The sequence below is a fragment of the Cynoglossus semilaevis genome, chromosome 8, assembly GCF_000523025.1.
Source record: "Cynoglossus semilaevis isolate Cse_v1.0 chromosome 8, Cse_v1.0, whole genome shotgun sequence".
NCBI classification, from domain to species: domain Eukaryota; kingdom Metazoa; phylum Chordata; class Actinopteri; order Pleuronectiformes; family Cynoglossidae; genus Cynoglossus; species Cynoglossus semilaevis.
Window position 1 is genome coordinate 5,397,460 of NC_024314.1, and position 16,128 is coordinate 5,413,587.

The 16,128-nt window shown below is 39.6% G+C and overlaps 2 protein-coding genes across 4 annotated transcripts in view; one reads left to right on the forward strand and one right to left on the reverse strand.

The window, feature by feature from the left end:
* LOC103381758 (SH3 and multiple ankyrin repeat domains protein 1-like) overlaps window positions 1-13,387 on the reverse strand; it is a 46,350-nt gene extending 32,963 nt beyond the window's left edge. The window contains 3 exon segments of the mRNA XM_025057725.1: window positions 6,144-6,303; window positions 12,733-12,825; window positions 13,281-13,387. The gene's annotated coding sequence lies outside the window, so the exon portion shown is untranslated.
* LOC103381736 (uncharacterized) lies at window positions 8,798-15,841 on the forward strand. Of its 3 annotated transcripts, none has more exons than XM_025057735.1 (10): window positions 8,798-9,043; window positions 11,209-11,311; window positions 11,630-11,847; window positions 12,223-12,258; window positions 12,385-12,603; window positions 12,708-12,986; window positions 13,311-13,589; window positions 13,661-13,864; window positions 13,961-14,080; window positions 14,157-15,841. In XM_025057735.1, the coding sequence occupies exons 3-10, from the start codon at window positions 11,802-11,804 to the stop codon at window positions 14,735-14,737; spliced, it is 1,764 nt and encodes a 587-aa protein (XP_024913503.1). In that variant the 5' UTR covers window positions 8,798-9,043; window positions 11,209-11,311; window positions 11,630-11,801; the 3' UTR covers window positions 14,738-15,841. The 3 variants fall into 3 exon arrangements, with proteins under 3 accessions (XP_024913503.1, XP_016889936.1, XP_024913504.1); XM_025057736.1 differs by having other exon boundaries at window positions 8,799-9,043; window positions 12,223-12,263; XM_017034447.2 differs by lacking the exon at window positions 11,209-11,311.
* The last annotated feature ends 287 nt before the right edge of the window (window positions 15,842-16,128 follow it).

Here is a 16,128-nt window from a genome sequence, read left to right on the forward strand (position 1 = left end):
CACTTTCAGTGACAAGACCGTCAGTGACAAGAAGCTGCTGAGAAGACTTGACGCCAATTCTGATACAGGGCCGAGTGAATGAATCACACAATTGAAATGCAAAAGCACTTGTTATGACACATGAATGGGGCCACATAGGACACACTGAATCAGGTGGTGGCAGTCTTACAGGTAACCTGAGGTGAAATAAGTGGACACTGTCCAAGACAAGTCAATTGTGACGGAACATCTATATTCTATAATCTATTCCACATTATTTGGAAAAATCAATTATTTGTGCACACTGTCAGAGTTGGCATTTGTAGGAAATAATTAAATATATGCTTAATGAAGTAGAAAAAAAAACTCCATTGACAGTCACAGGGACCTCCATTCATTTTACTGACAGATAACACCAGCAGAAACACATTAATCCTGTAAAATCTGCCACTTTTCATCTAATGAAGGACAGTGTTTAATCATCTGCATTTTTCGCTAATTTAATAAAAATTGATAGCCCTGGTAATCTGGAACAAAGTGGTTGCTTTGAATAATTACCACGTTTCCTCGTCTCACATCTGGCTCCTTCCATCAACTCTTTCTCAGCTAAAGAGCATCTTTGACAAAAGTGCACCAAGGCTCATTTTAAAGGTTACAAATTGCTCATCTGTGCTTCCGAGCATGTGTGTGCGTGTGTGTTTGCACCTGCTCTCACACTGCATCATCCCATACACACACACACACACACACACACACCAACAAACCCCACTTTGGCTCTGAAAGCTCCACAGAAACACATCTATCATGGAAACACATCTGACAGAAAGCGGCATAAAATGCCAGACCAGTCAGCCTGAGCTTAGTTGGCGGTCTTGTGTCGATCAAATTGGGCTATGTTTCCCCTCAGACTGGATATAATTGGGTCAGGGAGAGTGTGCGCTGGGGGCCTCGCCTGCTCTAAACTTGGATGGATGTGCTGGGATACTTTATTGCAGTACTAGGGTAGTAAGAGAGCAGCCCAGGTGCTTCTATGAGCTTTCCTGTACTTTCCCCAATCGATTTGTAGCCACAGATTTCCTGTGTAACTACATATGCTGAGGTTTGGCAAAGATTTTTATTCTTTTAATGACGGATGCCCTTTCCCCCCTGTTAAGCCTCTCTATTGATCAGCCACAGGGGGGCACAGAGTAAAAGCTCTCCCCGTGGACACAGCCTGGGGTGGAGAGTGTGTTAACATTTGTCATATTAAGTTTGGTTGAAAAACTCCTGGTGCTGCACCCCCCAGATCTCTTCAAAAAAGGGATGTGACCAACGCCAACAGCACTAAACACTATTCAACCAAACCTTAGACGTGGAGGACAAACTAGACTTGACCGTCATTCAAAAAGTAGAAAGAAGCAATGGATGCTAACACAAGAAAATAATGGAGTGAATATGGAAATACTAGGAGATTAGTTCTGAAATTTTAAATGTGCTATTGTCACAGCATCAGATGGCTCAGTTCTCTTGGACCTGAAATATCCCATTATTACAGAGCAGCTACCTGCTAGGAGTGCTGAGAGTTTTGCAATAAATGAAATACATTTATGGTGTAATGGGTGGTCAAAGCCTCGACTGATGCAACAGGGACTTTTTCTGAAAAAATAATGTTGATGCTATTATTATTTTACTGGCTATAAAAGAGTCCATCAACAATAAAACAAATCACCAGTCGGTGCATTAAGCAAAGACTCGCTGTGTTTTGTTTTGGAACTCCTGTTCTATAGTGGCTAAAAGAGGGAATTCTAGACATGAGGGCGGAAAAAACACTTTTATCAAGATCTTTCAAGGGCATCTTGTACCTTTTCACTGGTCTCAAAGCTCCTGGGTAAAGTCTCAGATACAGTGAAAGCAGGCCACAGACAAACTAGTCAGACACACAGTGATGAGTGCAGGCTCAAGACTTCAAGGTGGATTCAACGTCAGCCACAAAAACACTTTCCTTTAGTGACAACTTCACTTACCTTCATCTATCCATTGAGATAAAAGGTGACACTGAGGGACAAAAGTCGACAAGATACTGATAAATGCTGTTAGACACGGCCGACAGGGTGAGAACCATTTCACTGCCACGTCATTGGTCATGACACTTTACTTACCAACCGTGTCATTGAGTCTAATTGGTACCACAATAAAAGGAAAACCTTTCACCCATCACTTAACACTAGGCTACATTTGATTACAGCAGGGCATTATACAGTGGGAGAATATATGCATTCATTCACACTTAATATTTGGAGGAGATTAACATGGAAACATTATATTAGACGTTAACATGGTTCACCTCCAACATCATTATCATCATGACCTTGACAATAATCATGGATTCCTTAACGCCTGTCCAACCTTCAACGGCTCACTGCTCCAGCTTTAATCTCTAACTGTTGGAGCGAAGCCCTCTCTCTGATGTGCCCATTTCTAATCCTGTCCATTCAGGTCCCCTCCAATTAAAACCTTGGCATCTTCAAACTACACCACTTCCAGCTCCTCCCCCAGTCTTATAGACAGCAGCACTGTCTTCATGTTATACTTCAAGGCTGTAACATCTTGTAAACCTCATGTTCTTACTCCACCTGTTACCACTACACACCTCACCTCTGACACCTCTCTCCTCCCACCAGAGCTTTCTGCTTCACCTTTTTAAATTTAGCTGTCTTTGCCCTGCTTCCAGTGGGGCTAGAGTGTCACAGTTTTAGGATTCCCTGCCTGGTACTGGGTTTGACGCCATCCGATCCAAGAGCTGGGCTACATCAGCCAACACAAGTTGGCTGATGTAGTCAGAATGTAAAGTATCATTATAATGGTGGATGTGATGCAGTTGCTGGCTTTTGTTTTCTTGCCTTTCAGCAATCCTCCGGATCTTTCCCCTGAGGGAAATCTCCCTGTATGTAATAATGAAAAGCCTGCAGAGTCGAGGCAAATAGCTCTTCTCTGCTGCTCCATCTTAATGAGCAGAACTCTGTCACTACTCCAAACACCAATTAGAAGTCAATTGGAAAAATCATATTTGAGAAAAGAACTTCAATTTGAACATGAAATTATTTCCTCATCCAATGCCATTACTTAAAAGAGTCAGATATGGCAGTTTAAAGTCCTTAAATTGTGTGTTTCTTCCTGCATCCAATTATTTTTGATTTCTGTGTATTGTATAGTGGCAAATAGTTCAAAACTCCAACAGGACAAACTTCTATTTCTTCTGACTTTTGCAATTCCCTGTTCCCAAACGGACACAGCAGCAGCTCACAGTTCTGTTCCTCCACAGTAGTCAGCGGTCATTTTCTCTCGGCATGTCCTACACTCTCTCCATACCAAACCCCTGAGGATTCCCGGTGCATATAGCATTGTCACACTCGCTGCACATACTGCACTGCTCATAGACTCCTGTGCTTCCTGCAGACATGAGAGGACAGAGCGGGACCAGGGGGACATGACAGCATGTCACAAGACAAGTTTTCATCCCAGCTCCAGCTGGACGTGTCACATCTTTCATCTTTAACTCCACTGTTGCTTGACTGTGTTTGTGCCCTGCTCTAATCCACACGCTCAGTGGCTGTTTGGTATTGATGACGTCCAGCAGCTGTCTTTGTTCCTTTATGATCAATTGTTCTATGTTGGTGAGGAAGCCATTAATCTTGCTGTGCCCACACTGCCCTAAATTGCTCCGTTACCTTATTTTCTTCCTTCACTAAATGAATCCCCCTCGGCGCAATACTCCAATACAAAAATATGCTTCATGGCCACTATTGCTTGTTATGTATTTTGACCGTGTGGGCCGTGTCTTAGGAGACTGTGCAGAGTCAATTATGTTATATGGAAGGTGAAAGTGCGTGCAGCAGATAAACATCAGTGGTGCAGCGTAAAACATAACATTGTGACAAGTGTTTAAACTCAGCCTGAAATTAAACGTGTTAAGGCGTATGTGCGTGCGTGCGTGCGTGTGTGTGTTGATATCGTGGTGGAGAAATATGTGCTGACAAGAAGAAGCTGTTGCTATATTTTGACATGTTTATCAGGTCACGCCAAATATTAGGTAACATCGTCATGTTTGTGTCTATAAAGAGGATCAGCAGGTATCAGAAGGTGGGATTTGTTGGTGAATGTTCAGATGCGATTCGTTGCTGGACCTGTCATGGTCAGAAACCTTCAATACAATAAATCCCCCCAGACGGAGAAGTGTGTCCTGATCTGCCTCTGCCTTTTTTGAGAGTCCCACCTTTATACCAGCTGACACCACAACCGCACAACTGACTTTGACTTGCTGCATCTCTAGCAGCATGTGAAGCGTTGGTGTTAATGAGCTCCTGTCTGTGTGTCTTTACAATAACATGTCAACTCCTCTACTCTGTGAACTAATCCCATAAAATGGAACACAAAGACTGTGTAGAAGAAATGGGATGCAGCTACCGGATACTTGTTACAAACTGTGGCAGAAAGTACATTTAAATTTAAAATTTAGAATTCAAATCACACTTTTAATTTATTAATACTTTTAAAAACTTTTAGTAGGAAATCAATTGTGAATATTAGGATATTCTCTTATAGGAGATAGCTCAATCAGCATGTGTATTCTTTATAAGCTGGGCCTCTGATGTGGGGCGGGTCTCTACTTTTCCATTAAATTATGGAAATGGAGAGATAATGGCACACGGGGACCCATCTAAGAATATCTAAGACTGTTAGCTGGCCTGTTTATGTACAGTAGGTAAAGGCTTACGCAAAGCTAGTTATATGAGCCGGCATATAGCATATCAACGTATTGGCAATTTATCAGTGGTTTGTAAAGAATCTGCAGGATCCGCAGTTCTCATGTTGTTTGTTCACCATTTCTTCCCCAATGTTCTTAGGCTTCAATTGAGGTTCAAGTCAAAAAAGTCAAATATAGTGGGTTTTTCTCCATCTACTCTTAGGTTTTCCTTGTCCCTATCAGAATTACAAAATGTAACCCCAATACTGAAATGGAGATCCAGCCTAACAGGGGCCTCACTATTAAGATTTCAAAGTCTTGTTGTCTTATCATACCTATTTAATGTATCCAGGTTGAGGCTCAGATAGGCTCAGGTAGAGTAGGTAACGTGCTGTTTCCACTGGTTGAGGGAAAAAAAGGTGTCCTTTTGTGAGTTGAGTAAAAAGAAGAATCACTTTTAGTTTGCTCCACTTGTCTGCTAACCTGCACTATGATACAGTTCCATCTTTCCTGCACGATGCCCTCCTTACTCCAGAAATCCCCACATTTTATCTGGGCTAAGGGCCAGTACAGGCGGCTGGATGATCTGCATACAGAAAGATTTAAACCCAGACCATGAGGGTGATGGATAAACTCCCTTCCCCTCTGATCAGTGGCTGATCTTCTGAGGTTTGCGAGGATCTATAACAAGTAAACCTTACCTGTTTTTCCCGTCTTCCAGGCAGTAATTACTGTATACAACAGGACATCAATTAACTTTGTAACCATGGGGGAGCAGTTGTAATACAATAATACAATGTACAGCGGTGAACCATAATGAACATGGAGCAATTAACATGAAACGGGTCTTAACGTCCCCCAGGGGATTCAATTATGGCCGTAGTGTTGGATTCAGCAGAAAAACCTCATTTAAAGAAATTAACTTTTCCACCAGAACTGTCCACCGTGTCTGCTGTGGAATGTTACGTCCAGCAACTCATATGAACAACCACAAGACAAATCTCCATAATCTTTTTTTTATCGCAGCTGCCGTAGCGTAGCTAATGAAGGGTCTGTGTTACAGCAGAGGAGTGCACTCTCACTAATCTGTCCAGAGCTGTTCCGGAGTATTGTAGTCAGTCAGACGAGGTTTTCTTTCCAGGAGCTATGATCTAATTTGTCCATTTTCTTTTCCTATGGCCCCACATTACTTTTTCCTCCTGACCTGCATAAACATCAGACACTAAATGCTGTATTTCCTGCTCTTCACTGCAGCACCCACTTATTTTAAAATCAGACTGTCACCCTCAGATACTTTTTATCAAACCAACATTTTATTCTCTGGGGGTCAAATATTTCTGACGAACACTTTATTATTATCAAAATATTTTCTAAATTTAAAGAAGCATCGACAACAGACAAATCACAGTAGTAGGAGGTAAAGATTTAAAAAAGTAAATACCTCTTTAGTCTGCAGTGGGGTTCATGTTGTTCCTGTTGTTGGATCTGCAGTGACCTCCTTGATGAGACACCCAGAGAGTAGCAACTGAGAACAGGGGGAAAATGTCCCAGTGTTGTAGAGATGGAGATGAGGAAAAATGAACCTGAATCTCTTCTGTCTCCTGCCAAAAAAAAAAAATCACATTTCAATGCCTTCTCGTCTTTACAAATGCATCAGTATGAACCAGCCTGAGCTACTGTTCTTTGCAGCCACTCTTTTCTCCTTTTCATTCACACACACACTTTCACCTACTCTGTGCCCTGGTACAGTACAACCATCTCACTCTCGTTCCCCCTCATTCTCTCTGCTGCACACACACTCTCTCTCTCTCTCTCTCTCTCTCCCTCCCTCTCTTCTCCATTCTCCTTTTCTTTGTAGTTCCTCCTAGCACCAACTCACCATCATCTGCCTGTCACTTTTGCTGCTGCTCAATTATCTCCAATTTTCTTCATTACTACCATTCACTGAGGCATTCCAATTTCTCCACCACATTCCACCATCTCTGTCCTCTGTTCACTGCCTCCTCATTATCTCTGTCACTGCATCCATCACATCCATCCCAGGTCATGGACACCCTCACATTTTTCTCTGTCATACAGAAACTGGCTGGATGGATTCAGGTCACCACACAGTTTGGGCCAGACACAGATCTGTCCATGCTTCTTTTTTCTACTTAGATGAAACTTGGTTCAAATGATGCTCTTTTTACTCAACATTCCCCAAAAGCCAAAAATGTATTCAATAATAAAATACATATATAATTTTTTCATGCCTGTTTATCCAACATTTTTTAGCCCGGCAGTACAGTCAAGCTGACTAACACTGAGTTTGCATAGCTCAACACAAAGAAAATTAAATTTGAAAAAAAAGAAAGATCCAGAAACAAAGTACAATGGTGTAATCAAGACAGGGAGATCTGTTGTCACCACCAATACTATCAACAAATCACTGTACCTGTGGATGAACAGACAACTGTTTCTGAATAAAAACAACACATGCACAATCTTCTGTTGCCTCATCATGCCGTGCTGTTGCATCTAAACAGCCCAGACTGTGAATAAAAAGACCTAACTGAGCCTCGTTGACTCTGTATGCATTATCATGATGAGCAACAAGTGCCTGTTACAGAAATGCAATAAGAAATTAAACCATAAAACGTTTACAAGAACAAAGTGGTACGTTTACAAGAGCAAAACCATAAGGATTAGGAAGTCCCAAGTTGACAAGAATAAAATGATACTTTTACAGGAATAAAGTATTAAAATTAGAGGAATACAGATGTATGACTACAAGAAAAAGAATAGATGTCGTAATTAAAGAGGAATTAAGTAATTTGTGTACCGGAATAAATTAAACCATTCACAGGGAAGTTAAAGAGAATAAATTCATAAGAGTAAAGTTGAAATATTTCATCTCCTCCATCCCCATCTTAGCCTTTTGTCCATTGGGCAGAGCCGCTGTCTCTGAAGCAAACATCATAGCAGGTCTCACTACTGCCCTATAAACCATCATGACAATGTAGTCCATTGGAAAACTAGTATTGAGCAGGAGACCTTGAGTTCAACTCGGCCTGTATAACTTTTTTTCCGCTGTAATTTCCTAGCCTTGGATCAATACTGTACATCTATCTATCTAACTCCACCTGAACACAACTGCCCAATAGGAAACAGTGTCAATCTTGCTTCACTAAAGGAAACAGGGCCAATGAGACCTTATAAATCAGATGCTTTCATATGCACATGTGGTGTCATATATACAGTACATACTGTGGGTGATGAGGTCCTTTATTATTCTGTTTTGGTGGATGTCATTTATGCAGCTGGAGTGTTTGAGTCAGAACAAGTTCTGACGCTGCTTTACAAGGCCTTTCACTGAAACATCCAGAGAAGGGCGGAGAACAAAGTCTGTTGAAACGCATTAATGTATGCAGTAGTGCACTTTACAGAAGAGAAACATGTAAGGGGAGAAAAAAATCCTGCTATCGTCCTGAAGAATAGGATGTGTCACCTTCTGAGAGCTTCAAGTATGTGCTCCAGTGTCACAGCATACACTCAGTGTTGTGTATTCACCACACCGTCGCGTGTACTTGTGCTGCCTATGCTGCCCAAAGTCCTTACTGTGAGGAAGCAGCTTTCCTCCTGCTTTCTGTGTTAATACGTCTGATGTCAATGCCAACTACAGAAAAGTGGGTCATGGGCAGATGGAGGATACAGCGAGAATGATGTCAATGTTTATTCTGCTCAGTTTTTAAGTCAGCCTTTGCTTAACTTTGGGCAAAGTGGTTTCAGGCTGAAAGGTGTAAAAGAGAGACCGGGTGAAAGGAGGGGAAAAAATATTGATTGGTGGATATGAAGCTGTGAAGAACAGACAGAGGGGCTGCTCTGGGTTTCTGCCATGAAAAGTACATTTGTCTCTACATTTAAACAATCAACCCACAGAGTAACAGTGGGTGGTGTTACCTAAATGTGGAGTTTCAAACTCAAGGCCCGGTGGCATTTAAAAAAGTCAATGCAGCAGGACATGACATCATGTATTTTATTACACAGTAAGGGCCAACTCAGAATAACAGGAAGACAGGAGAGAAGCGCAGACAGGAACTGGTCAAGCTGGGGAAATGAACATTTTTATCCGATAACTAGCCAAATGTAAGCCAAATGTTATGAAACATCATGTTTGTCTGCGCCTATAAAGAGGATCAGCATGTATCAGAAGGTGGGAAATGTTGGTCAATGTTTAGATGAGATTCCTTGTTGTCCCTCATTTGTAGACAAGTCTTTCTACAATACAACTGGTGACCCTGACGTGATTGCTTGGGTCTGCGGTCCAGTGGGGTGGACCAGCTGTGCAAAGTGTGCAACAAGGTAGGAACTTTTCCTTCTATTAATGCACATGCTTGTCCATTGCTGGCGTCCAGCCTCACCTGGTTAGCACTGAGGTCCTTGCCAAAAATTGAACAAAAGGCAGTAGGGACGTTGCTCTCACCGACTCGTTAGACTCTGCATGCAGGAACAGCTGCCAAATTAATATAAACATTGCGCTGTGTACTTGTACAAAATTGGAAACATTGGATTAGGCTGCAGCTGTGGAAACTGGCCAGAATGAGAAACTCTCAGTAGGCTCTGACTGTATACTGTATGTTGCAGTGGTGTTTGACTGGACAGAGTGATGTGTGAAAATGAGATATGATACAATGGTGAAGGTGTGTGTGTGAGCCAGCTCGCCGAAACCCCCAGCAGTGTAAAAGAGATAAGAGATAAAAAAAAGAGACGTGTGGTGAATTAGAAGCCGAACTGGAATTGGGTCTTACAACTATGGTTGGAATCAAAGTATGGAGTGACACGCGCTTTAGTATGCAAAAGCTATGTAGGACACGCGTACATGTTGACAGTAGAAACTTAGGCTGATCACCTTTGGGACTACAGGGTCAACCCTGGATTTTATTATAATATGTGAAAAGGAAATTCACTAGAACTTGAGCAAAACCTTCTGAAGAAGCCAAGGAATAAAAGTAAAAGAGAAAAAACACGAGTAAAACAAAAACACAGCGCTGGCAACTCAGATCTAAGTAAGGCTACATAAAGGTTATTCCAGTCGGCAAAGGAGAAGTATAGGGGTCCTATAGCTTATGCACACTTGTATAATGACATGTAAACTCATATAATCACTGCACAGAAAATTTACAATACAATAGTGTCTATATTAGTCTACTTTGGATTGAGTTAAAACAACACTTTTGAAAGAGTTAAATAAGACAGAGTTGAAAGAACACTCTGAGTAGTTGAAATTTAACACACAAGTGTTGAATTCACCTAACACTAGTGTGTAGTGTCAAAAATAAATACTGTCAGAATATTTTTTCAACACTGAATAGTGTTCAAGTTATATTGACACTATGGAGAGTGTTAATTATAACTCAATAGAAAAACATTTTATAGTTGATTTAATTAGAAAAATACCCCTCCCAAAAACAGTATATATATACTTGCCCTGACTAAACTGACTAAGGGCTGTGTTGGAATAAGTGCCAGAATGTTCGTGTGTGGTCTAAAGTGTCTGATATTTGTGTCCGATATCTGTTTCAACAAAGATTAAGGTTCGAATGTGAATTTTTTTTTTTTTTTTTCTGTGTTCAAATAGTAAGCTTACAAGGTTCCGTGAAAGAATAAGTTCATGGCGAAATGCAAAGACAGACCTGCTGCAGGGCAGAGCTGTGCATTAAAGTTAGAGGAAAGTGATGCAGTGCTGGACTCTAGTGGACAATCTATGTACTGTAACTGAAATACCGACGATTCCATTTGTGGTGTGTGAACCAAAAGTTTAGCGTCGTACACTATTTCCCTAGACTTTGAGCTATTTGTTACATAGCTATTTTGAAATGTGTATATCGAAAAATACTTGTTTTTTCTTATTTGAATAAATAACATTTGGCTGTTCCCAATCCATGTTTAAAAATCTATTAAATCATGTATTTTTTACTTCTATATATTAGTTCTAATACGTATTTTGTTAGTATTAGCATGCATTTCTTTTTTTAATAATATTTGAGTGGCTTTAAATCAACACTGTTGAGTCAAATGAAACTGATCAGAATCTTAAGAATAGGACACATTTACCTTAAACATTCTGTGAGTTTTTGTGTATTACATGTGGGCAGCTGACACAAGCACTGTATGTTTGTGCAAAGTGAAACTTTGAGTCAGATGATTTCTGAGAAACAGGAAACTGATCACAGTGACCTGCTCTGCCTTGTCATCTATCTATACAGGCTTGAGATATCTGTGTAATCTTGCTTGGAAATACATTTACAGAAACTAAAGAAGAAGAAGTATATTGGTTAACTTTTCTCTTAAGAAAGGAAGTTCAATTTCATCAACTTAACTTCAATGTCCTCTCATGACCTAATGGCATCAGGACAGAGGATGTTTTTATGTTTTATTGTTTTTTTTTCTTTTTCCTTTCTTTTCTTAATTAAAAAGGTTATTTGTTAAACATACATGTCAAATGGTAATTTTTTTTTAATTTATAGGTTACAAATAAAAACTTTCTTCATTAATCCCGGTTGAGGAAGTTGCTTCCAAGCAAGTCGGCAACAGAAACCATCTAAGTTAAAGGTTTCCATTCAAGTTTGGGTAAATATTTGATTTTAAAAATGTTGTTCATTTTTGAGTGAAGAACAAAGATCATATAAAACCCAACACTATCTGTATTTTTGTATTTAGTCTGCATTAGTTTGAAAACTTTGTTTTTAATGTAATCTAGCGTTAGCACTAAAGAGTATTCAGAAATCTTTTCATAGCCTCACAAATGTTGCATTCTTTATCCGTGTGATGTGATTTTCTCCTTTTTCTTCTCTGTATCAGTGTTACTGTCCTGGACACAGATAATCTTTAGTTCCCTTATTTTCCCTAATGTGTGTTGTGGTTTCACATTCTCTCTCTTCTCTCTAGCTCCATTTCACACGTAACTCTAGCTCTTAGTACTGTTGTTCCTGTACCTTATCTGGCTTCTGTCACCGACTCCCTGTGAGCAACCCGCTCACAAAGAATAAATGATCAGGCTGGTCATCAGTGTGGGTCACTTCTTCTTCTCACCTCAGTTGGACCAATGCCTTGTGTTTGAATGATGATGATGATGATGATGACTATGCGACTGCTGCTGGTAGCAGGTAAGAAGAAATGGATGATTCATATGTAGAAATAGTGACTTTACATTACTTATACTTATACAACTTTACTTATTTCTCATGTTTTAGGGGAAGCAATATTTTGACCGCACATGATGCACTTCTTAATCCTTAGTTATTGTTTAGTAATTTAAGTTAAAAAAAAACTATTTTATGGTATAGGTCCGATGTTTTTCCATGAAATCATTTTACTCGCTGTTGTGGTTTTACACAAGAACCAAAAATCAAAAAAGAAATCTAAATAAAACAAAAAGGAAATTATTATTATATATGTTGTGTCTATTAATGTTTTTTTATTGATATAAGTACATGATTCTTTTTTTTAAGTAATCACTTGTAAATTTTCCCTCATTTCAGCATTTGTGAACCTGGCAAGATGTCAAAGGCTGCAAGGTAATGTGAGTGATAAAAGCAGCTGCTAATAATGTCCATGTACAGCTTCCATTCATTGATTATTAAAAATAAATAAATAAATAAAATAATCTTTTAATAATAATGTTTTTCTTTCTGCCTTTTTAGTTTTAATGTTCCCGGAACTCCATGAAGTCTTCAGTGGAGATTTACTTTACTTGACCTGTTCGCCCGATGCAAATACTTTTATTAAATGGTACTTTAATGGTAAAGAACAGCCCCAGAATGGAACATGGAAAATTTCAGCCGCTTCACATACCCACTCTGGGGACTATGAGTGTGAGCACAACGGGCAAAAAAGCGAAATTCGGTCAATCAAAGTCTTGGGTAAATTTCCTTCTTGTGCTTGCATATTTCTATGTTTATTTTTCTGATGAGTAAAAGTGTTTTTTTTTTTGGTTTTTTTTATGGGTTTCGTTTTGTTTTTGTAGGATCTAGCCCCATGGCCTCACTCACCATCGCCACAGGCCAGCCGGTTATGATGACTGGACAATCAGTTGTGCTGCAGCTGGAAACTGAGGAAAGTCTGATGGATTGGGAGTGTAAGGTCTACAGGAGAGAAAAAAAAGAGATGAAGACCATCAAAGTCCGACACAACAACAACACAGTGATCTTTCAACCTAAAGCTCTGACTGTGCCCGAGACAATCTTCTGGTGCATCAGCAGATCTAATCATGGGAGGAGCAACCAAGTCGTAGTCAGAACCTCAGGTTGGTTTACAAATGCTTATGTCCATTCGTTTTTCAATATTAATTATGCAAATTCGTCACAAATAATCAGGTGTGAAACATACATTTACATTTTGTTATTTATTTTCTGCAATAATAAGTTTAATCTTCTTGTCACATTCAGGAACATTGATTAATCAGGATTCATTTAGATTAATCCACAACTAACCTGTGAATAATCTCTTTACAAATTATGATTCACAACCTTCCTTTGAATATATAGCATCTGTTATTACAAAAACATGAAGGAATATCTCCCCCGTTCCCCACTAACACCTTTCATTGTTTTCCACCATCTTGTCCCAGATAAGGAAGTGTCTCTGGAAATGTATCCGCTGCCTGCTGTGGTTGGAGAGAATGTGATTCTCCGGTGCCTTGTCTGGGGCACAGACCAAATCAGCAATACCGTTTTCTATAAAAATAAAGCTGTTATCTCCAACACGCACAGTTCACAACACGTAATCACTAATGTGACGGAATCAAGCCTGGGAAAATATAAATGTCAAGTCATCTACACACACGTAGCCCGCACCGGTGGACCTCCTTATATTAAAACCTCTGACCCTCAAGAACTGTTATTCGAAGGTATCAAATGTCTCCTCCTGGCCTTTTATTCAAATTTTGTTTTAATCTCTAATGGACAACTTTTTTTCCAGAACATCCTGTCAAAGCTGTTGTGTATGAAAACCAGAGCCTGTCATGTTATTGTCCACTGTGTCCCACTGGTCACATCTACAAATGGTACAACAAGAATGGTCAGCGATGGAAACGTCTGGGTATGACACCAGAATCTAGCGGCACTTATGCATGTCGAGGTGTTTGGAAGACGGGAAGGTCCTTTCTCAGCAGCTCCTACGTCTGTGAGTTTTTAAATCTCCAAATACTGTTTGTACTTCTTAAATGAGAAGTCAGTCTGTGAGAGCAGTGTCACCTGTCATTGTTTCTCCGGTTTTCAGACAGCAAAAGCCACAACAATTTGAACATTGTGCTCATCGTCTGTGGCATTCTTTGCGGCATCCTGATAATTGGAGTAGTTTTGTATCACCATTGGAAGACGAACAGACAGGACCATCCAGGTAAGTAAAAGTCACATTTTGTTCACAAGTTTTTATGTACACAGACTCAACTCAATATACCTGTCTTTCCATCAAGGACCAGAATACGAGGAAGTGGGTCTAAGAATTGTAGAAGCTGGCGAAAACAAATACGAGGCTCTGCAGAGGAAAACAGGCGACAAACAGCAAGCAGAGTACGACATCCTCACCCCAACAGGAAGTGAGAAGAGAGAGGGCAGCAATCAAAGCCCGAAAGAAGATGAGAACAAATACCAGGCACTGCAGAGGAAAACAGGTGACAAACAGCAAGCAGAGTACGACATCCTCACCCCAACAGGTAGTGAGAAGAGAGAGGGCAGCAATCAAAGCCCGAAAGAAGATGAGAACAAATACCAGGCACTGCAGAGGAAAACAGGTGACAAACAGCAAGCAGAGTACGACATCCTCACCCCAACAGGTAGTGAGAAGAGAGAGGGCAGCAATCAAAGCCCGAAAGAAGATGAGAACAAATACCAGGCACTGCAGAGGAAAACAGGTGACAAACAGCAAGCAGAGTACGACATCCTCACCCCAACGAGTAGTGAGAAGAGAGAAGGAGACTACCAAAGCCTGAACACAGAAGAAACAGCAGCAGGGGTGTATCACACCATAGGATTGGGAGAGAAGAACACTGAATAGTAAATGGACATCCTGCGTATCCATGTTTTTAAAATAAAGGGCTAGAGGAATATATTTAGTGCACCAAAGATGTCAAAATAATTTAGTAGGATGACCAACTTTCTAAAAACAAATGGAATCAATCCTAGCAGCCCTGAGGCCAGAGTCAAAAATGGAGATACACAACCATATAGACCCGCGTTCATACCATACCAAGTAATGAAATCTGCTGTAAGGCAAGACCCGTAACCACTCTGGATCAAGCCTGGTGAAAACAGCTAGATTAAAATATTTCATTTTTATATTTGCATATTTGTAATATAAAATTTTATAGTGTCAGGACAAGTTTCTTGCTTTTTGTATTTGCTATTTGCACCAAATCACACATAAATCACAAAATTCAGGTTTTTTAAATATTGTGGAGTATTTTTAGGTATTGGCGGAAAGAAAGCATCTTTAATTTTATTTTTTTTGGGGGGGGGGGGTTGCAGGCTAATGAATATGTTAATGTTTGGTCGTCATTTTGTAAAGCTATTTGTGTTTGTTGGTTATCTGTGTTTAAGTCAAGCATTTCATGAGGCTTAAAGTTTTAAATGATTATAAGAGAATGTAAATTAAATGGTTAAGCCGTGTTTCCTTAATCAGATTTTAAGTGCAGTTCTATTCTTTTTACCAACGTTTGCCTTAGCAATACATTTAACCTAACTTGTTTTTGCATAACAATAATTAATTCTATAAATATAAATCTATTTCTAGTCTTTAATTTGTGTACATTCGCCTTTTGTAAATTAAGTGCTTTGAGTAATAGCCAAAACCAAACGCAAAGAAAGCTAAATATACGACAAAACGTACAATGTAAAAGTAGTGATAGCTTATTGATGCTGCCTAAAACAAATACTTGCGACTTTATTACTGAAATATTCGAACCACACATGGTTTCACTGACAACTTACCTATGAAAAAAGACGTATATTGACTCCTAAACAAGGACAAACAATATTAAAATGTTAGCAACATAAGCTGAAGAAAAAGTCGCAAGTGCAACGAATCACGTAGGCACCAAAACGAGGAAGTAAAACTCGTAAAAAGTCGGATTTCAAAATAAAAGCGGAAGTGTATAAACAACGTGGTGTTTTATTTTTTATTTTTTTGCTTTTTTATACAATACATAATAAATTATTAAGATATATGACAATTAAATATAACCATAGGTGAAGTCCAGGAATTAAAAGGTAGCAGTTAGCAAAACAGTATGCACGGCTACTAGTTGTGACAGAAAAAAAGAGTATCAAGTACTTTTAGTCTACTTCAGTAATTATTATTAAAATTGGATGTGTAACTTTGCCCCAACATGGATATTGCTTTAATCTCTCTAATACTTAATTTTCCATTGCCATTGTGAGTGCAGAGCT